Source organism: Sebastes umbrosus, chromosome 14 (assembly GCF_015220745.1).
Source record: "Sebastes umbrosus isolate fSebUmb1 chromosome 14, fSebUmb1.pri, whole genome shotgun sequence".
Lineage (NCBI taxonomy): Eukaryota > Metazoa > Chordata > Actinopteri > Perciformes > Sebastidae > Sebastes > Sebastes umbrosus.
Genome location: NC_051282.1, coordinates 4,715,196 through 4,736,915, shown reverse-complemented (window position 1 = coordinate 4,736,915; position 21,720 = coordinate 4,715,196). Strand labels below are relative to the sequence as shown.

The following is a 21,720-nucleotide window of genomic DNA, read 5'->3' as shown; positions in this document are numbered from 1 at the left end:
ATTGGACATCCATCATTAAAATATAGCATACAGAATTAAATGGGAATTGTCCTCCTCAGTAACGCCATGAAAATCATGTTTCACCATAATAAGATTACACAAAAAAAAACATACAATTTTTCCAGTTTGATTTGACTTTTATTGAAGCGTACAGAACACACGTCAGTTACAGTAAACCTGGGAAAACCCCCACAAATAAACATTTAGTACCCAAGTGAATTTCAATGGTGATATCAAATAATGATATGCGAAGATATGTTCTCTACCCAAGTACCCAGTGCAAGAAATCAAAGCTCTTCCTACCACATACAATGTTGTGTAGTTGGCTGTAATAATAGTAATATCAATCCATATATTTATGCCAGTACCACAAAACTGAATATGCATAAGCAAATAAATACATAGTGCATTTAGGAATCATGGATAAAGTAATGCCAAGTCACCATATTATTAAAGTCAGAATGGAGGTGCAATAAAACACAAGGAGATTGTTAAACAGAAGAAATGAGACAGAGGAAATCTTGTAGAAACAAACCGAAAACACTCTTTCTTAGCATGTTTGCATTCACTTCTGGCCCGACACCATCACACCAAACTCCTGGATGGAAATTTCTTTGTTTATGTACTGCTGAAGCTGACGATTTGTGATGTGCCCGAGACGCAACGCATCGTCGATGGAGAACTTTTTGCCCGATTTTCTGTCGTGAAGAACCGAGGATTCTCCTTTGGGGCCCTTGACCGTGATCTCCTCCCAGTCGCACTCCTGGCTCTGCAGATTGACGAACATCTTCCAGTCAATCAGCCCCAGTTTGTAGGCCTCCTCTGGTCGCATCTCTTTGCCTGAGTCTGGGTCGATGACCACGATAGACCTACGGAGATGGCTCTCCCTCTGTTCCTTCTTCATTCTCACTGCCACCAGGTTCTTTTGAAGCCTCTCGACCTCCTCATCCTTCTGGAGGGTTATGCTTCTGAGCTCTGCTAGTTCCCTCTGCAGTGAATCAAGCCTCAACTCCAGGTTCTTTCCATCCTCCCTCGGTGCGGACTCAGTGATAAGCCGAGTCTCTTTGCTGGTGATCTCGATTTCGGACCGAAGCTTGCGGATCTCGTTCTGCAGCCTTTGGTTTTCTTGCTGCAGGCGACCACTTTCATCACGGATGTAGCTCAGTTCTTTAGAAGATTTGGTGTTTGTGAACTCCATATCAGAGAATCTGGAAGTGAGGTTGCCCAACTCCTGGTCAAGTTCTCTCCTTCTTCTTTTCTCCTCATCCAGAGTCCTCCTTAGGTTCTCAATCTCAATCTCAGCCTCTGGGTCCCTTTCAACTTGGACCTTCTCAGTGCGGACGACTCTTTCCTTCACATCGATCTTCTCCAGGGTGATCTGCTGCTGGATGAGGATGTTCAACTCTTTCTCGAGCAGAGTGCGTTTGTGCTTCTCTTCATCAAGCTGTAGTCTGAGCATGGAGTGTTCCTTCTCCTGTTGGGGATCCTGTTGCAGGACGACCTTCTGTTTGACAGTCACCTTCTCACGGTTCTCTTTGTCACGGATCTCCAGCTCATGAAGTCTGATCCGAAGCCTTTGGATCTCCAATTCTGCATCGCGCCTTGCCCTGCGCTCACGCTCCAGTTCTTCCAGTTGCAGATCCAGGTCAGCCTTTTGTCTCTGCAGTTGGTAGAGCTCCGTCTTCAGGCTCTCCTTCTGTTTCTGCTCATTGCTGATGTTTAATGTGAAGGTGTCACACTCTGATCTGAGGAGCGGGTCTTCTTCCATCTTGACCACTTCTTGCTGAACAAACTTCTCGCGGACCTGAGACAGATCCATTTTCCTCAGCCTAATCTTCTCTTCTTGTTCTGACCGATCTCTCTCAAGTTCGAGGCGTTTCTTCTGTTCATCGGCCAGTTTCCTTTTGAGAATCTCAATTTCCTCCTTAGTCTTGGGGTCTTCTCTGTACTGCAGCACTTCATTGACCACCTCTTTAGTCTGCACTTGGGGTTTGGTGTCCTTCCATCTTTGAATATCATCACGAAGTTGGCGGCTTTCCATCTCCGATTTCTCAATCTGGTGGGTTTTATCTACGATTTCATTGCGAAGTTTCTCCAGTTCTCTTTCGGTCTGCGGATCTGTCTTGTATTTGATGACTTCTTTGATTATCTCTTTGACCTCCACTTGAGGTCCTCTGTTCCTCAGCATGGTATGCTCCTCCGAAAGGGATCTAAGCTGGAGTTCTGCATCTTTATAGCGCCTCTGCTGCTCTACAAGCTCAAGCCGCAGGTTGGCCACCTCATTCTCAGCCTTGGGGTCAGGGCGGACGATCTCTCGCACCTTCTCCTGAATAACCACCCTGGACTTCTCCTCCTCTAGGCTGGTAATTTTCCGCTGGAGGTCAGTCCTTTCTCGCTGTGATGATCTACGTCTGGTCTTCTCGTCTTCATACTGCCTTCTGAGGTTCTCTACCTCCCTTTCAAAGGCAACATCTTTCTCTACTTTCAGCACCTCTTTGATGGAAATCTTCTCCTCTGCCATTGATTTCTCCTTCTCCAGCCTTCGTAGCCTATCTTGAAGAAATTGCAGTTCATCCTCCAGCTGCGTCCTGCCATCCATTTCCTTCTGCTTCCTGTCAAGGAGCACCCGGTACTCTGTTTCAAGTTGGGGATCATTCTGGACTTTGATCACCTCCTCTTCAGTGATCACCTCCTGTTCCCTGTTCTTCTCCTCAGCCAGGATGGTCACTTGCTTTTGTATCGAAATCAGCTCGTTGTCTTTCATCAACTTCTGCCTTCTGAGTTCATCCAGTTCCTCCCGAAGCTTACGCATCTCCTCCTCCTGGCCACGATCTCTCTCTATACGTAGGACCTCCTTGACCGTGTATTGCTGTGCTCCTTCTTTGACCTCTGTCTCAAGGCCGCGCAGCTTCAACTTTAGTACCTCAAGGTCGTTCACCATGACATGGGTGGTGCGGCGCTCCTCTGAGAGTTTCTGCTGGACCTTATGGACTTCCTCATCCAGCTGTGGATCAGGAACCTTTTTGATCAGTTCCTTCTTGACAATTGTGTCCTGAGGCTTCTGTCCTTCAAGGACATAGATGTCAGTCTGGATAGTCTCAATTTCTTTCTCTAGCTGCTCCCTCCTGTGGACCTCATCTTCCAGCTGCTTCCTGATTCTCCAGGGTTCTTCTCCTGGGGCAGCATTGACTGACTGAACATTTGTAGACTGGATCATAGTGATCTCAGGTTGCTATAGAGGGAAAATCATCATATTGTTATTTTCAATGTTATTCTTATTCTTATTAATATCATCATCATTATCATCATCATGTGAAAATGTTTCACCTGGTTGAGAAGACCTTGGGTGAACTCCAGATTCTGAAGCTTTTGCTTGTTCACAGCATTCACCTCAGTAAACTTAGCCTCAATAGCAGATTCCTGTAAACATTGAAAAGACATGTTAAGCACATACAGTAAATCCTTCAATGGTTCACAACCTTTTTGGCTCAAGACCCTTTAAATTCAACATGTAACTTTTCAATTAAGTAGTCTAAAGAAACACGAAGAAGGGAAAACTATCCGGTAATTCATAGAAAAGAAGGAAAGATTAAAGAAAAGACTGAACAATTAAACAGAATTTCTGTAGCAGAATACATTAATTTTGCTATTTTCAACTTGTCCCTGTTAATCCCCCCCTGTGAACCCTCAGATTTATTATGCCACCCCCAGGCTGGAAACCACTGAGTTATTACCTTGGTTACTACATCCAGTTTAATTATATGAAAAATAGTGGTTGAGGAAAATATGGATAATATTCCTAGTAGTGGCTCGGCCTTTGAGTGAACATGAATATCTCTGTTCTTAGTACTGTATACTTGTTTTTTTTTGGCTTTGTGTGGCTTTCACAGATTACGGATCAAGTGGGAGAGCACCTGTTGCCTATTAATATAAAACTGCAGATAAAAAGCAATGGTGTCCACAGAGGAGGTGACACGAAAACCCACTGAACACTCAGACTTGAATAAACCTGGCAGTTTATATTTACTTTAGCCAAGAACATTCAGGGTCGAAACTAGTTTCAGACTAATAAAAAGCGCCCCCTAGAGCCACTAAAGGATTTGCGACCAGAGTGGATAACTTATGTCTAACATATATTTTTTTTTTAAAAGGCAGATATGTACAGAGCTACCTCAAAAAAGTTTATCCACTGGTTAACAGACGTCTCTTTCCCAATGTAATTCTATGGGAAAAAGTCTGTTTGGGCCCAATGGCACCACGTGACGGACACGGAAGTTGTAATTCCACCGTTTGCCACTCGGTAAAATTAGCTTCAAAGCCCTCTCACAAGCCCCAGCATTATGGAAGTGCAATACTAAATTTACTAAAAGTTTGCTGTGTACTTTAACACACTTGCTCATTTCACTACAGACACGTACACAAGGTGTTCTGCATGAACTGACAGTGACATCTCATGAAAGCTTATAGCTGTTGGGCCTCACCTCTGCCTTGACTGTCAGCGCAGGTGATTCCATTCTGCTCCTCTTGTACGTCTGAGGTACAAGTCCATCCTCGAGGTCGAGGATCGACCTAAACTTCTCAGTTTCATTTTCGTAGTCCTACAAAAGAAGAATCAGTACACCGTTAATCAAACCTTCATCTTATTGTATTTCTGCAAGTTAAAGGTAGCAATGTGGTGCTAAAAAAAGAATCATCGTAGAATATCTTACTTTGACAGCTGTTTGGTAAAGCTGGGCATTTTTGGACACGTTGTTCAAGTCAGACTCCTTTCTTGCGAGATCAGAGAGCAAGTTCTGTCAAAAACAGAGAGGTTGTTAGAAGTGTTTTTCCACAGCACCACTGACAGAATATTTCTCTACGAGTATGAATGGCCATGTTGCTCATCACTCTCACCCTTTGATTCTTCAGCTTGGTCTCCACTTGTCTAGTGTCATCAGTTGCAGTGGGCTCGTAGTTCGGGACACGAGCCAACCAGTTGTTCAGATTGTCGTAATCGTTGCGGTAATTGTTGTACGACATCTTGGCTCTCTGCAAGCTTTGAGACCTGCAACACACAGCAAAAGAGATCAGATCTTATGTACAGGTCTATATGATATGTGTTTTTGTAATGTGATGCTCTGTATTTCTTCCAATAATATTGACGCCGCACAGATCTCCCTTTTTTTCCCGACCCTCTCACCTGGTGTCGATCTGCCTGTTGAGGTTGTTGAAGCGCTTGTTGAGCTTCTGGACGTCCGCCTCTTGCCTGTCGATGTCGGAGCAGTGCTCTCCGCACTTGGTGGCCAAATTGTCACAGCTGCTTTTGGCCAAACGCAGGTTCTGCTCCATCTCAGCGATATCTGACCTCTTGGACCTCAGGTCTGATCCAATATCCTACCAGAGTAGCAAGGCAGACAAACTAAATATACACAGCATTGTATTCTTCAGGAAAGAATAATACTGACAAGTCAATGATAAAAATGAGACAGTGAGTGGAGGCTTTCTTCCTTTTAGAGATTATCATCGCATCCAACACTTGCTAGAGTTTTGATAATTTCACTAATGTCATACTGTATATTTGGTGATAAAGGCACCATCGTTGTACTTGTATACATAAGGGACATGGATGGATGAAACTGATTTTTTGGCACTTTTGCCTTTATTTGCATTGGATCAATAGGACTGATCATGATGCCCAATGATAAAGTTCTTCATTTTGGGGAAATATGATCTTAAAGAAGTAAAAACGTGTTTGCACTACCTTTGTAAATCTTGGAGTTAATGTTCAGAGCCATGCAGTTAACTGAAAATAATACACCCCCTCCAGTGTTTACTCTGTCCATGGTTTAAGTAATTACCAGTCTAGTTGTAAATCTGCTTTACTAGGATACTGTTATAATTTCCTTATTAATTAGGGACTAATCATTTAATGAAATGTGTAATCTCTATATTTCTGGTATGATTTTAGTCAAAGGTACCCTGTTTTCTTGTAAACAGAATTTACTAAATTTACCCTAAAATGCATTTAACGCCAAACAAACATGTTAATGTTGAAATATCTTCCACATACAACATTTCTTCCTTCCTTGCCTTATGTTGGCACATTGCTAAAGTTCTTGGCATGTCACTGCCAACAAATGTTGTTCAGTGTAACGGCACAAAACCATCTGCAGTAACGTGTATTTGGGCGCCTTTGTGTGCATGCATGTGCACATGCACAAGACAGAAAATGGGGACCTGCTGATCAACACGTTGCTCCATAGCATCTTTAACGTTACATTTACCAGTACGCCCTTTTTCTCAGTCAGAGTGGGATATCATTGTAATGTGCGCCAGAGAATAAAAGAGCCAGCTTACTCCAAGTTCCCGCTGTGTTTTCTCCAGTGAGGAGATGTCAGCTGGAGCAACCTCCTCCCTGGCCAGCTTGTTCTCGTAGGTTGACAGTAAAGTCTTTCCATTTTGAAGGGAAGTCTCCAGCTGGTTGGAATTCTTCAGTCTGAAAGGTAAGCACAGTTATTAGGTAGTATAAAGGAACATAATTCAACAAATATTTAATATTTCTTTTCCATTTTTGTTTTTCAAATGGAAACGCCCACTCATATCTATATATAGATATATAGATATATCTATATATAGATATATAGATATATCTATATATAGATATAGATATATCTATATATCTATATGTATAGATATAGATATCTTTATCTATATCTATACATATATAGATATATATATATATATATATATATATATATATCTTTATCTATATCTATACATATATATAGATATAGATATATCTATATCTATATATATGTATAGATATAGATATATATACTGTATATATATATCTAGATATATATACTGTATGTCACAACTACCACAGAAGAAGAGACACTGAGATGCATATCAAGCTACATACTTCTCCTGAGAGCACTGAAGAAGCTCCTCGATCTTGGCGTACTTCTTGTTGGCTTCATCCACCTTGCTGTAAAGTTGAGGGGCGCTGGCACTAGTTGGATTTGAGGCCAAGAAGCTCTTTGATTCCTGCACCTTAGTGGACTTCTCTGGTTCAATCCTACTGACAGCAGCGGCAATGTCCTGAAGTGGGGAAATGTCTGGGTTAGTGAGTTGTAAAATGCACAAACACTCTCTCTAAGCTTTTGGAGCTAAATCGAGAGATGTAGGCATTTGTGCGAGACAGCACAACAGAATGAAGTGGAAGTCATTACCTTCATATCCTGCAGGCGGTCAGCGCTGTCCTGCAGAGGCCTGTTCTGCTCCAGTGGCGGGCGCACTCGAGCATAAATGCCCTTCTCCTGTTTGTCCAGGTCACTGACGACCTTGTCCAGGCCGGCCATCAGCTGGCGGCACTGCTGCTCCTGCTTGTCTGAGGTCACACGCAATCACACACACAACATGAACATGATGAGGTTCACTACTTCTAGACAGATCAGGTAACACTTGACCCAGCTTGAGGACCTTATGTCAACGCATTGTGTGCTTCAGTGAGGCATATTAAATCAAATAGTCAAATTAGAGCAACAAATAAATCAAGTTGCTCGAATGTTAACACACAACATGTTTTCTAAAAGCTGCAATACAGCAGAGTCGGACGTGTTCTGTACCTGGAGCTGTTGCAGCTCCGCTCTCCTTCTTCAGGTCCTCGAAGCGTTTCTGCAGAGTTGCGTTGCTGCTTGTCATCTTCTGCTTGATACCTTTTTGCTGGCTGGCCAGGCTGCAAGCACAAAAAACTGTTAGAGCTGCTCTGGAGTAGAATATAACGGTGTTTGTCATCCTAGAGTGCTGTTCTTGTACGTGTTCATTCAAACACACTCACTTGTCAGAGACAGCCACGGCCTCGGGGGCGGTGGGGGGGATCATGAAGCAGACGGCCGGGGCAGTGAACTGACGTCCAGCTGCATCCTTCACGTCCCATTTGGCCCCGTTGTTCCGGAGCAGAGTGTACCTCTCCCCACGCAAAATCTGCCCCTGTACACATCCAACAGCTTTCATCAGAACAAGGTTGACAGACTCATTATTGAATTGTAATATGAATAATTGTTAATTAATTTAAAGAGGAATTTAAATTTGACTTATCTGAAATCCCATACCATTTTAAAATTCCGTTATAAATAATTTAAATGGTAATTAAACACAAATATTTTAAGAAACTATTAAAACCTTTCTATTTAATTAAAGATTTTTTAAGTTTACATTTTTTTTTTAAAGAAAAAAAACATATATATACATATATAAACTTTAATTAATTGATTAATTATTATTAATTATTGCTGTGGCACACTCCAGGCTCCATACAGCAGAGGGTGGTAATGCTGCAATAAACTGTCATCATGCCAAAAGTAAAAAGATGGCTCTCCATACGCTCAACGTCCTTCCTTACAACTGATGTTTTGATTCCGCGCCTCTCTAAGCAGACAAAGCCTTCCAAACCTGACAAAACGGATTTGTGTCCTACACCCAGGACATTGCAGAAAATGTCCCCCCAAAAAGGGATTGCTGGGTTCTAGGACCGAATGTGTACATCTGCTAGTGACTATAACCTCATGCATTTTGTACTGCACATGATGTCCTATAATGAAAACCCGAAATCAGTGAGTTCAAGAGACAAGCTGCACACGACGAGCTTTGGCTCCACCTAAGCTGAAGAGCTCCTATAGGCTCTAGTCGAATGTGCAGACTTCTTCAAATCCCCTGTGTTGTGATCCTCGGGGGTTTTAAATAAGATACTCAGAGACTCAGCCTTGGGGCTCCCTTCTGAAGGGATTTGAATACATTACAACACAAAACCAACAAGTTACAGGCCTAGTATTTAGAAAAAGCGAAGGGAAGGGAGAGTGCTTAGTCACGCACTCGCTATAGCAAGAGAACATCCTGGGATTAGAGAGAGAAAAAAGGACATCAAATAAAGATAAGATGAACTGTTTTGAGTTGAAATGGGGTCACTGCAGCACAGAAAGGCAATTAGATGATAAAGATGAAGGAAATAAAGGAAGTTAGGAGATAGCTTCCAAAGAGGAAATCAGAAAAAAGGAATACATTTCCGTACTAAAATGGTTGAACAATAGAAAAATCTATTCTTCTCTGCCCTCTAAGCTAAACTGTGCATCACAGCCAACATGTGTTCAGTAGTGGGACAGACGGTCTGGTTTCTCTGCTGAGTCGCATACAGTTAAAACCCTCTGTCATGATCACTGATAACCTTTTAATAAACTCACAATTCACATCAAACTAAACTGTTTTCACTTGCTTTCAATAACTAATCCTTGTAATAACTAATCTGAGTAATAGCAGCTACACTCTAAAATGATTAGCGTTAGCTTTCAGCAACACACCACATACCTCATCGGTGTCAAACTCGCACAGAGCCTCAACGGGCAGCAGCTTCTGGGGGGTTTCCCGACGGTACTGCAGAGGCAAGACCTGCAGGCTGCGCTTCTGAAGAGCCTTGACGCGTTCATCAAAGTGGTCCATGGCCTTGGATTGGTCCTACATATATACAAACATACATTACATACAGGCAGCATATTTTGCAGCAGTGTTGTGAAGGAGTCAGTGGTACCGTCTGTCTGTCTGTTGTAAAAGAAGTACTCACATCCAGCTCTCTGATCAGGCCCTCCATCTGATACACATCTTTGAACTCTGGGTTGTACTTCTGGTTGAGATCGGTTTCCATCCGCTTCAGCAGGTCCTGAGTGTCACGTGCTTCCTTGTGGTACTGAACACACACACACACACACACTGATGAGCTTTACCTGTTTAAATGGGTGAAATGTATACACTACTGTGAGTGCGTATCTGTGCCCTGTGTCTGACCTTGTGGTACTCATCCATGTGTTTGAGGTGGTTTTCCTCACAGATGAGCAGGTTCAGGTACTCCTTCCAGTCAGCGTGGACTGCCTCCATATGAGCCTGAAAAACAACAGTGTGTGTGTGTGAGCACTGGATCGGTAGAAATATATTCAAAGCACATTTTAAACAACTTCATCAAAGCGAAAAAAGAGTTAGTTACACATTTTTCGGTGGTGTCACAAACCCAGAATGCATATTTATTTTTGCTTTACGTGGACTTTAAATACTTTAATTGCTTGCTGTGTCACAGCCGCAGCTGCAACTCCACTTGCCAACCGTGTTGGTGACGTAGACTGTATATAAGAAGTGGACGTAGTCACCGTGACGTCACCCAATGGTTTGTGGACTGACATTTTGTCGCCATCTTGGTTTTTAGCAACCAGAAGTGAAATGAGAGGGTGGAGCTAAGTACAGCCAAATGCTGAATAAGACATTTTTAAGCGACCAAAAATGTTAAAATTAACTTTCATGAACTGAAAACACACTGTGAAAGGGTTAAAGTTCTAAGATAAAAACACAGACCGGACAACGCCGTGGTAGCGACCTGTCATTCACAAGGTAGCCAGGACCCTAAAGCATCCCCTGCTTTATGGTCTAGTTGACTCTAAATGGGACCATAATTTACTAAATGAACATCATGTTGTATTGAAGAAGACTTGAAACTAGTGATTGAGACCATAAACTCATGTTTACGATGTTTACTGAGGTAATAAATCAAGTGAGAAGTACGCTCATTTTCTCATAAACTTCTATACAATCAGAGGAGTCGCCCCCTGCTGGCTGTTAGAGAGAATGCAAGTTTAAAGCACTTCAGCGATGGCTTCACTTTTCAGACCCCGGAGTTGCCCGCTGGTTGGTGAGCGGCCAAACCACAATAACCAACTTCTTGTTGTTTTCAGAACACTGGTACTGTATTAAGGTAGTCTTTTAGCCTTTTTCAAATGTCATCAGCAAAGCAGTGAAAGAAAATGTTGTCTTTATGAACGATTCGTCCAAGAGGAAGCATGTACGGGGAGAAAAGAAGAGGCTCTAGAATGAATCCTTGGGGGGTCAATAGGGTTCTGGAGCCCAGGTACACATGCAGCAAGGAAAAGGGTAAAAGAATAGAGCAGATGGATGAGACTGTACCTCAATAACATTCTTCCCTGGATGGTCAGAAGCAGTCAGCTTCTCTCCATCGTCATTCAGTTTGGTGATGGTGGCCTCCTTGGACTCCAGACATTTACTAATGAAGTTCTGTTAGGGCGAGACAGATGTGTTGAGTCTTTTATCGCTCATTTTATATATACAGCGTGCAGCTTGTTTTTAATACGTGGTGTGTGTCCATCCCTCAGCTATACCTCATACTGCCTCTGGCGAGCGGGGTAGTCCAGGTTGGTGTCGCTCCAGTCGTAGTTGATCCTCTCCTCGGCCTGCTGGTCCATCCAGTACAGCTCATTGGTGCAGCGCTGCATGTAGTCCCGCAGGGACAGCAGGTTGCGCTGTCGAGCGCTGGAAGTGGCCTAACCAAGGGAAGGGGAAGGAAAGACTTTTAGAGCTACGACCACATTTTTCAAACATGATGACTTGGATTCCCTGGAAGCTATAGTGCTAAGCTAACAAAATTGATTTGAGGATATTTCTATATAAATATTTAACAGCATAGGTTTCATCTTCTCAAAAGGCTCCGTAATTTCTTAAAACAGCTGTTCCCTGTGGTTTTTAGCAAACGTTACTCGAATTGTGAGGAAATGGTGCATTTAGTTAGTTAGGGACTATTTTCAGCGGCGGATTAATCCACATCTGTTGCTCTAGTGAGTGTTTGTAGCTGCAGGACGGTGTATGTGGGACTGAGTCAAAATCAACTAGAGTGTGTGTGTTGATGGTACTAAAGGAACTCATATGAGACTTTGGATACACAATACTTGTTCGTAGAATACATTCATTGGGCCTTTAGTGTTTTGAACAAATGTAAAGCAGATTTTTTTTCAAATGTAAAAACTTTTGACACTGGCAGTACTCATTATGATACGGTAAACTTGCAGTGAAACGTTCTGTTTGCAGACAGTACTGATGGTGATGAGAGCTGGAATCTTTATTAGGACTGTCAATCAATTAAAATATTTAAAAAACCCTCACAGGTACTGCATTTAGCATAAAACAATATGCTCAAATCATAACATGGCAAACTGCAGCCCAACAGGCAACAACAGCTGTCAGTGTGTCAGTGTGCTGACTTGACTATGACTTGCCCCAAACTGCATGTGATTATCATAAAGTGGGCATGTCTGTAAAGGGGAGACTTGTGGGTACCCATAGACCCCATTTACATTCACATATCTGGAGGTCAGAGGTCAAGGGACCCCTTTGAAAATGGCCATGACAGTTTTGAGCGTTATTTAACCTCATTTGCGACAATCTAGTATGACATAGCGCGTTATTATTATGACATTAACTTTAACAGCCCTAGTCTTTATACAAGCAGCCTACAGTCACAAGTTATGCTGATCAGAGCACACAGCCGTGGGCTTAGAGAGTGAAGGTGTGGGTGCGGTAGTAAATTACCAGTAGTTTGGTGTACTTCGTCTGGAGGCTATTGACGTATTCCTGAAGAAACAGAGAAAACAGGGAGAGTGAGAACAAGACGAACAAGATGAGGGTCATGTGAGTAATTTACAAATAGAGAACTTTTGCATATTGCACACCACTGTTAAAAATATGGATTATGTTAAGTACAATTGTGCAAGATTTTAACCATAAGCAATTATGCAATTTATTTTCAATACAAACAATATATTTTTTTACCAACTAGTGTAAACGGATCAGTGTTTGGTTGTTTAGTCATGTGTTGCTAATGCTATTTAGTTAGCATTACAGCATTTTGTCATTTTTGTCTGACTCTAATAAATAATTGAAAGATATAATATCCAATTCAACTGATATATTTTTGTTTTTTAATTAGCCAACACAGTTACATGATTATTACTTCTCAGGAAACTCAAACCAGTTTAGGTCACTATGAGTAAATAACTCCTGACGTCATTCAGTTCTTTTCTGGCTCTCTGGTTGTACCTTGTCTCCGCTGGTGGCGATGTGAGGAGCCAGAGCCTCCACCTCGCTGTGGGAGATGTTGTGTTCCTCCACCTCGTTCTCCACAGATGGCAGGTCCTGGCCAAAGCCCTTGTTGTTCAGGTTGTCCTGGGCAGGGAGACAAAACGACACACTTCAGTCCACTCCACTAAATTAAATTAGTCTATAATACTGTTGAAACGGTTAAGTGGTATACTGGACGTACAAAGGCAGTTAGTGTTGGCAATGGGATTCATCGATATAAGAACACAGGTACGAACAATCGCGCGGTTTAAGAAGATGAAGTCATGAATCTGACGTAGACCATTCTCGAGAGGAAATTTAAGAACAAACATGAGAAGATATTGGTGAATGAGGCCCACCGTTTATTTCCTGCTTTCTTGTTTTCCTATCACCCCCTATTTCTTCAGATTGATCCGGTTGTTTACTTCTTGTAACTTAGCTTCTGTTAATTCATTCTTTCATTATTTTTTTTAGCTTCTAAAGGACAGCAGAACCAGCAGTAGGTATAAAAAGTATTTACTTTTAACGAATCCCAGTAAGCAAAGTAAGAGACAGTTACAGTTACTGTACATGAAACTGTATTATTATCTAATTTAGGAATCATTTCCTTATTACAATACATGTCTGACCATCAGTTTGACATCTGGTTTCATGAATTGGCAGTGACTTTGGACCTGATCTGGTTTCTGTAAATGACTTTGGACCCAAGATGGTCTTAGCGTCTGTGGACGTATGAGAGAATGTGTGCATGGTCAGGTCCACAGTGGCGACCTGTGTGAGTGTGCAAGTACAGTATGCTTCCTACCAGTTTCTCATCCATCATGTTTCCCCAATTGATGCTGGGCTTCCCCTCAGTGCGGGTCAGGTGGTAGATACGGTCCGTGTCCTCTTTCAGCTTCATCACTTTCTCACGCAGCTGCCTCATGCTGAATACACGCACACACACAAGATGACACAATGTATTATTTTTCAGTTCATTAAATTTAGCATGACAAGATAACAAAGCTTCTATGTGTACAAATGATTCGATTTCTTTCTGAACTTGTATTCTGACTAAAAGAACCATGAGCTCTTCTAACAGTCAGATTATACCACAATGTAAATTCTTATATAAAAGCCGGCACACTTTCTCTTTCAATACAAATATTTATTCTCAATAACTATCTTTAAATATATTTAAATTCTCAAATAGTGGTTTAATTACGTAGAGGGAAACAGACCTTTATTTCTCATTCCCTCTGTTCCCCAGTTAATGCAAATGCAGCATTTCCTCCATGTTTAAATTCAGTCTAATGTACATTTAGATGTACAACGCAGTCATATCAGGCATTCCAATTTGCCCTTTTTCCCTGAATCATGTTAGGCTATTTATTAGCGACCAGCCTTTATGTGTTCGAGCTGGCCGCGCCTCGGCTATTATTTGAGATTTCTTATTTAAATACCAGCATTTATATGAGAATTCACAGTATTTCCAATCGCCTTTATTTTTCTGTTTTGTTTTTTTTTTCCTTTTGCTGCTAAGGTATCGTCAATGAAACTTAACATTTTAAAGAATTTTCACATTAATTCAAGTTTCATTGACGGTAGCTTAGCGATTGAAAGAAATGGCAAAATAGAAGCATTTAGAAGTATTTAGCAAATGAAAACAGTATTTCTGTTTGAGAAGATGAACTGAGAGCAGCAGAGGTCTGGTTCTTCTGGATATCGTAGTTTAGATATTTTCTAACTCACTCCTTTTCTATCATCTCAGCCTGCGGATGCTGGAGGCGCTTGGCGTTGACGGCGTCCTCATCCAGGCTGTTCAGCAGTTCCAGAGTGTTGAGGATTCTCTTGTTGGTGTCCTCCTGATAGAGGGGCTGCTTCCCCTCATTGATCTTACTCACATCCTGCAGAAAAACACAGTGGACGTAAGAAAGTCAATCAGACAAACACTGCTGAGCCACTAATTGTTATATAGAAAATTTTTATTCATAAAGGTTGGAAAATCATCTGTGCATTTGTCAGAATGAACCGGTCTCTGAGGCCTTTGGGAGACGTTGTTATCAGACTGTACCTTGTTGAGGTTCTGCTCGATGTCATAGCTGTTCTTCTCCACTTTATCAGCATTCTTCTGCAGCTTGTCGATCAGAGCGCTCAGTTCTGTGGACGGAGCGCTGGAAGACAAAAACACAGAGGGTGAGTGGGGACACTGTCTGTTATATCCTCCACTGTTTCCCACCTTATTTATCATCACAGACAACCACCGTATTTAATGAGTAATGATGTGAACATCTAAGCAGCAAACATGTCAATCAAAATGGCATGTGTTAACACTGAATACCAATCAACTTTCCTTCCCTTACTGTACTCTACTGTGTTTCTTTTCCAGTGAAGCATTTCTGTGCGAGTGAAAATTGGTGGGTGAAGGTGAAAAATGATTAGAGCACACCAGTGAGTGAGTCTGAACTCATAAACGGAGAGCCCGGTGAAACACAGCTGTAAGATCGGAGGGGACTGAGTGTTTCTGGATTTCACACGACTCCAACAGAGTGCTGGATCGTCTCCCTAGTGGCTTGCGTCAATATCAGGACATGCATTCTCTCAGTTAAACTTTCATTCATATCATATTAATAATTTAAAGGGGACATATAGTGCTAATTTTCAGGTTCATTCTAGTCTATTTTAGGTTTCTCCAGAAGATGCCTACATGCTTTTATGTTGGCTGTTTGTCTGAATATACCTGTATTCACCCTCTGTATGAAACACTCCGTTTTAGCACATGTCTCTTTAAGACCTCCTCCTGAAAAAGCCCAGTCCGCTCTGATTGGCTAGCGAGAAAAATATGGTGTGCCTTTGCAAAGGTAGTTCTCAAGCTGTGGGCGGTTATATTCTAATGAGCAATGAAAGTGACAAAGGAAGGGGAGCCATATCTGAACGGCTTGTTGAATCACATGTTTTCTAATTTAGACAGCCCACAACAAACTGACGGGGTTGTCTGATTTCACAGTTTGTGGGTTGGTAGGAACTCCAGATACCCAAATGTACTGTATAAGCACAGGCACTGATGAAGTGAGTTTTTCATATGTCCCCTTTAAGCTTATAATCCTAATATTTGTTTAACTAGGACCTTCAGATCAAGCAGCGTATGGAAAAGAAGGTATTATACATAATTATTTAATCAACATTTATGTAAATGTAAGATATCAGATCAGACTGGGTATCAGCCGATACCCAGTGTTAAAGGACTCTGTTCAGGATTGGGGCCAAAAAGAACTTGATTGGAACAGTATATTAATACACAGCTAAGTTGATGGCGATCTGCACGGTAAAAGATGTTGCATGGACAAACCAAACTGACATATTGTAACTCTTAGACCTTACTGCAGGCGGGCTAAAATGCCTTATGGTACGTGTCCACAGGGGCATTTTTTTATCACGAGAGATCGCCTCGCTTCCCAGCATTGGACGCTTGATGGGCTACCATTAGGCACAAGGCACTCGGCTCCCGATTGGACGAACGTTTTCCCTCCGTGGGCTGCTGCTTCCAGCTTTCAAACCGGAACAAGCATGGCGGCTCGTTTGGAAACTTTCTTCTCTTATAATCACGAAAATAGTTCACCGAAATGTGTTTCTGAAAACATGTTATGCAAGAAATAAGCCTTTATTTTAGATCGACAACGGTTAGTTTAAAAGTTTCCAGAGGCCGCGAGTCGCATCGGACGCCCGTGATTTTCATAAAGTAGCCTAGACATCAACTTTACGCAAATAAGGAGTGGGCGACGCCATGCTCCGTCTCTTCAATCGCGCCGCCACGGAGGCTGTGGACACGTACCATTACTGACCCGAGTCTGTCCCGGTCTACACTGTTATGATCTACCTAAACAAGCACACCCCCGTATAGCTATGAGCTAGTTTTATAGCTTCTAATGAGCCATAATGTGACCGCTTCTATTCAACACTGTATTGCCTCTGGGATCTTCATACCAGGAAGATGACTCAGAGCTTTAGTCATAATAACACACCAGTGCCAGAACTGGATCTGACTGACTGGATGAAAAACAACATTATAATAGCCTATATAACATGGCATAACTGAAAACACAAGAATTCATTTGTATGCACAGTCACACAGCTGCCATACTGTCTGTTGACATCATTCCTTAAGGTAAAGGAAACTCGCCCAGCAGGTTTGTGCAGCAGACACGTCTAATCCAGTCACTGTGACAATGATCACTCACTGTAATGTGTGCCAAGAGCTTGTATGAAGAAGGCATGGTATCACTCATAGTGTTAATGTGGAGCACTGGAACCAGCCTTCTGTTACAGTAGATCACCTTCGCTACTGTCTTTATGTATTCCTTTATAGGTCCCGTATTGTAAAAAGTGAGATTGTCATGTCTTTTATATCATAAAGCAGGTTTAAGCGATATATAAATACTGTGAAAGTATCAAAACACTCAATCCATGGAGAAACACACACAGCCCGTGTTCAGAAACTGTGCATTTGAAACAAGCCGTCAGGATTTCTGTCCATTTTTGATGTCACAAATCTACAATATTTAGACCATTTCACAGTTTTTAAACGTAAACATAATAAATGTGTCCCAGTTTATTTCCTGTTGCAGTGTATGTGAATGACATCAGCTGACAGGATGTAAACATGGACCTATACTGTTTCCTACCAACGCAATTCCGTTGCCACTCCGTTGAAATGCGCTAAAACAGAGCGTTTCAGACGGAGCGTGAATACAGGTATATTCAGACAGACAGTATGAGAAAAATAATGTGTTTTTTGAACATTAAAGTATGTAAACATGTTCTGGTAGAGACCCAAAATACAAGCATGAACCTGAAAATGAGCACGTTATATCCCCTTTAATTGCCAACGTCAAGAGCAGTTTTGCACTAGAACCTGGCTGCTATAAAAAACATGGCTGATGTCTCTGTATTTATGTCGACTGATAAGTGTCAAGCAAGTCAGAAATACCCAAAATGTGTTTTCAGTGTCTACATTTCACAGTTTGTCCACCAGAGAGCACTGACACGATTATTTTTTTGCTGTTGTGTGGAGGTGTGCAGAGTCAGTTTGTGTGTTTATTTGTGCTTCAGAACGTTAACCGCTGTCAAATATCTTGTGTAAGCGAGCTCTATTTGGCAGTAGCTGTTAAGGGAATGGATTGTTTCATATACACGTATCTACCCATATTAAATCATCACTAACCTTTCTATAACCTTTGTGCATTGCTTTTTGTTTATTTAAATAAATCCGTGGAGGAATTCCATTTAACAAATTACAGCGTCCCCCCCTTATGATATCTTCACATGCACATCCACACCCATTCACCATTTGTACACAAGTTGCATAGCATCTACCGAATGCACACTGGACACTGACTTTAATTTCAAAGCCCCTGCTGGCTTTGAAATTAAATAATCTCAGGACAAGTTTGAACTGAATGAAAAAAAGAACATGTTTGAACTGGTACTGTAGAGTCGAGGCCCATCCAAATGAAAACCACCCGGAGGGGGGTTTCTGTCTTGTTTTTTTAATGAATAAACTCGCCACTTTGTACAGAGCATGTGTAGGAAGAGATTCAGAACAGATGAAAACTAACCCTGCCTTGGTCTTTTTTATTATTTAACACTCCCACTGTGTTCAAAGACAATAGCCTTATATTACATAACTGGTATTTCTTGATTCCCAGAATACTGCTTTTAAATTATAATCCAAATGTCTGAAAACAATGCTGCGATATACCTGCTCCACAATGTACTCTGTGCTCCAAACATGTTGTCAAATAGTTTCCAGGGAGGCTCACTGGCTCTAATTCAATGTTTTTGAGTGTGGTTATGTTGATTCTGGGAAGGAACTGGCATCGGAGCGTTGTAGCTTTGACAAACACAACTCAGATGTTTCCACGGGGAGAGGGTGAAATTAGAACCAGAGCACAAGCTCCAGCACTAAGTCACAGAGGGGTGTGGAGGCACCGCCGCTGCTGTCAGTGAGCGTCGCAGCAAAACACGAGTCCTGCTCTGTCCCAGCTGCCTGCTCTCCATCCATATGTCGCAAGTCTACTGTACATACATGGACGGAGTATGAGACAATGGGCCCCTGGGCCTCATACTGGGAATGTCTCACGTGTCTTTGAGGTTGTTTTACATCTGTTTGTGGTTGTTCTGTGTGTCTTTGTGGTAGTTTTATGTCTCTTTGTGCTTGTTTTACATTTCTTTATGGCCGTATTACATCTCTATGTGGCCCAGATTGGGCCCCTGAGCCTGTGTCCGGTAGGCCTGTTCCATCAATGTCTATAGAGGAAATATATTCCAAATTATAGTGCCTCCTTGCTGCCTGTCTTATACTTTCTCTTACCCAACTTTCTTTAAAGAGAAACCTTGTAACAGGCCTAAACTGGCACTTCACCTTATTATTGTTTGGGTGCAACGGTAGACACTAATCCTGCGGTTCGGAGGCTTTGGGAATCAAGCCATCTTTAGATCTCATGCTTCAACTTGAAACTGTCGTTGAGGTCTTGGCTCACACACTTAACAGGTTGACAGATACCTGTGAGATCACTGCTTTCATGGGCCAACTTAAAAGTGGATAAGACGAGCAGCAGGAAGAGAAATGAAGAGGGCGGAGCTGCATTATTAGGATTCCACCGTTGTCTGTTGGTGGTTAGCAGCAGGGTGCACAAGTTGTTCAGCGGTGATTACAAGACTGTCTTATCTGTACTATGGCATCTTCATTGTCTCATTGCCAAGGTTGGAAATTAACTTTTTTTGTCCACCAGCCATTCAATAGATCACCTGGTGGCTGGTGAGTGATGCGAATCTAGCAGCTGCTTGCATATTTTACCAGCGTTTGGGTGGTGGCTTGTGCTAATTTCAAACCCTGCCGACCAATATGAGCACAAAAATGCAAATAAATCACTGGTTTGGTATGGACTTCTTACATTTTGTGCCTTTTTTGATTTCTTATATTTTTTTCCCAAATTTTCTATAGCATTTTTTTTCTTTTTTATATATTATGTCTCTTGACTTTTGCTCTGTATTTATTGTTATGCACCAAAAAACACCAAGACAAATTCCTTGCAAACCTGCTTGGCAATAAAACAGTTTCTAATTCCTTAAACAGGCGGAAGACAGAACATTCTTTTCCTCTAGATGATGGGTGTGACAGTGGGAGGTGTAACACACCTTACACTGGAGAATTACTCCTTGAAAAACAGATTAGTTGATCTTTTGGTACTCTACACCAGAGGGTGTTATTTTTGAGGCTCCTGAACCCCCCTAACAGCCTATACCTGCTGAGTGACAGGGAGCATTATGCTCTCTACTGTCTTTAAAGGCATTCCTCCTTCCAGAGTAAAGTGGGACATTTGGTTGGAATGAAATGAGCAGGATAGGGATAATGGTAATTCAATAAACCAACTTAAGCCTCAATACACACTTGTATCATTTCCAGGGTGGAAAACCAGACTGATCCAGTGAGATAGGGAATGGGGCTTGGTGGGAGAGGCTGCGAGCCATTCCTCACACATTGTCTTTCTAAAGGAGGACAACCCGAAGACTTATCAAACCAGTTACTACAACTTTACTGCACAGCCTATCAAGCAACCACACCCTCTCTTGAGTTAAAGCACACATTAGGCAATCTAATCTACAACCTCTCTTTTTTGTTTTGTACTCAGAATACACACACAGAGACACCAGATCATTGGCATTAAAGTTACATCCTAATAATTCACAATAATAAAAGTTGATTAAAACAATCTGAAGTCGTGCACCAGACAGGACAGTTTTACTTAAACAAACAGTCAAACCTTCAGCAGCAAGTTATAGTCCACGACAGGCTATAAACGCCCCCACACGATCAATTCTCCTGTTGCATGTCCAGCATATGCACCATACTCCGTTAACATAACTACTAAATAACAATGACTACATCCGTACGCTAAATAAACCACGCTTTATATCAAACTTGAGGTGTTTTGTGAATAAATACGATGTGGTGCTTAATTCGGCAGACTTAGTATACATTATCTTTACGTTTTATTTGTTTAATAGCTTACTTTTTACACTATTCTCTACGCAAACTACGGTGTATTTTGGTGGCAAGGTCACTTTAAATAGGCGTTATTTTGTATGACGTTTGGCAGTAGAGGTAACGTTCTACCTGCTGGAGCTAGTTAGCCGACTACACAGACCAGTTCCGGAGGATTCAAACACCGATAAATGAGGCTAGTTTTAAAAAGAAAGTACCATTAGTAGACTAGACTACTTACCCTGATGTCGGCGTCGTTATAGAGGTGGTCTTGCTCTTCTTCTTGAACATGTTGACAGGTCACCTGTCAGCGGGCTTCCGACAGGTAAAGCAATCCCAGTATAGGACAGGTGAGCCTCAGCTGTGTGTGTGTGAGTCCTCTGCTCGTTCAGCTGTGTGTGAGTGAGTTAGTATGTGAGTGTGTGAGTCCACACAGCCTTCTCAATGTCAGAGCTTCCACTCCCACAGATACTGCACCAGCCTTCACTTTTAGTTTACACACACACACACACACACACACACACACACACACACACACAACCTGTCTTGTTGTAGCCTACCTGTCAGCCAGATGAGGACAGGTGGGGCCACAGAGCCAGGCCACGCCCTCCAGCTAGCCTCCCAGGTATTCACACACACACACACACACACACACACACACACACACGCACACACACACACACACACACACACACACACACACATTACTTAATGCAACTATAGTCCACAGTGTTAAAATACACACTGCATCTGAGAACTATAACTACTCTACA

General features: G+C 42.0%; 1 protein-coding gene across 1 annotated transcript; it reads right to left on the bottom strand.

Annotated features, from left to right (window-relative positions):
• Positions 1 to 116: 116 nt before the first annotated feature.
• On the bottom strand, positions 117 to 21,470 carry ppl (periplakin). Its single transcript, XM_037792343.1, has 22 exons — positions 21,189 to 21,470; positions 14,978 to 15,077; positions 14,656 to 14,810; positions 13,730 to 13,850; positions 12,904 to 13,029; positions 12,397 to 12,438; positions 11,193 to 11,354; positions 10,981 to 11,088; positions 9,817 to 9,912; positions 9,596 to 9,718; positions 9,343 to 9,489; positions 7,820 to 7,971; positions 7,608 to 7,717; positions 7,212 to 7,369; positions 6,902 to 7,080; positions 6,337 to 6,475; positions 5,180 to 5,373; positions 4,894 to 5,044; positions 4,710 to 4,793; positions 4,482 to 4,598; positions 3,328 to 3,420; positions 117 to 3,232 (listed from the first exon to the last, which is right to left on the bottom strand). The coding sequence occupies exons 1-22, from the start codon at positions 21,236 to 21,238 to the stop codon at positions 566 to 568; spliced, it is 5,274 nt and encodes a 1,757-aa protein (XP_037648271.1). The 5' UTR covers positions 21,239 to 21,470; the 3' UTR covers positions 117 to 565.
• Between the last annotated feature and the right edge of the window lie 250 nt (positions 21,471 to 21,720).

What these genes read in the sequence shown, in the direction of transcription:
- ppl (XM_037792343.1), bottom strand. Translation starts at nt 21,238, where the DNA reads ATGTTCAAGAAGAAGAGCAAGACCACCTCTATAACGACGCCGACATCA. An exon ending in ACATGGATGAGTACCACAAG is followed by an intron (nt 9,719 to 9,816) that starts GTCAGACACAGG and finishes GTGTGTGTTCAG; the next exon opens with TACCACAAGGAAGCACGTGA. An exon ending in GCGAGTTTGACACCGATGAG is followed by an intron (nt 7,972 to 9,342) that starts GTATGTGGTGTG and finishes GGATGTGTACAG; the next exon opens with GGGCAGATTTTGCGTGGGGA.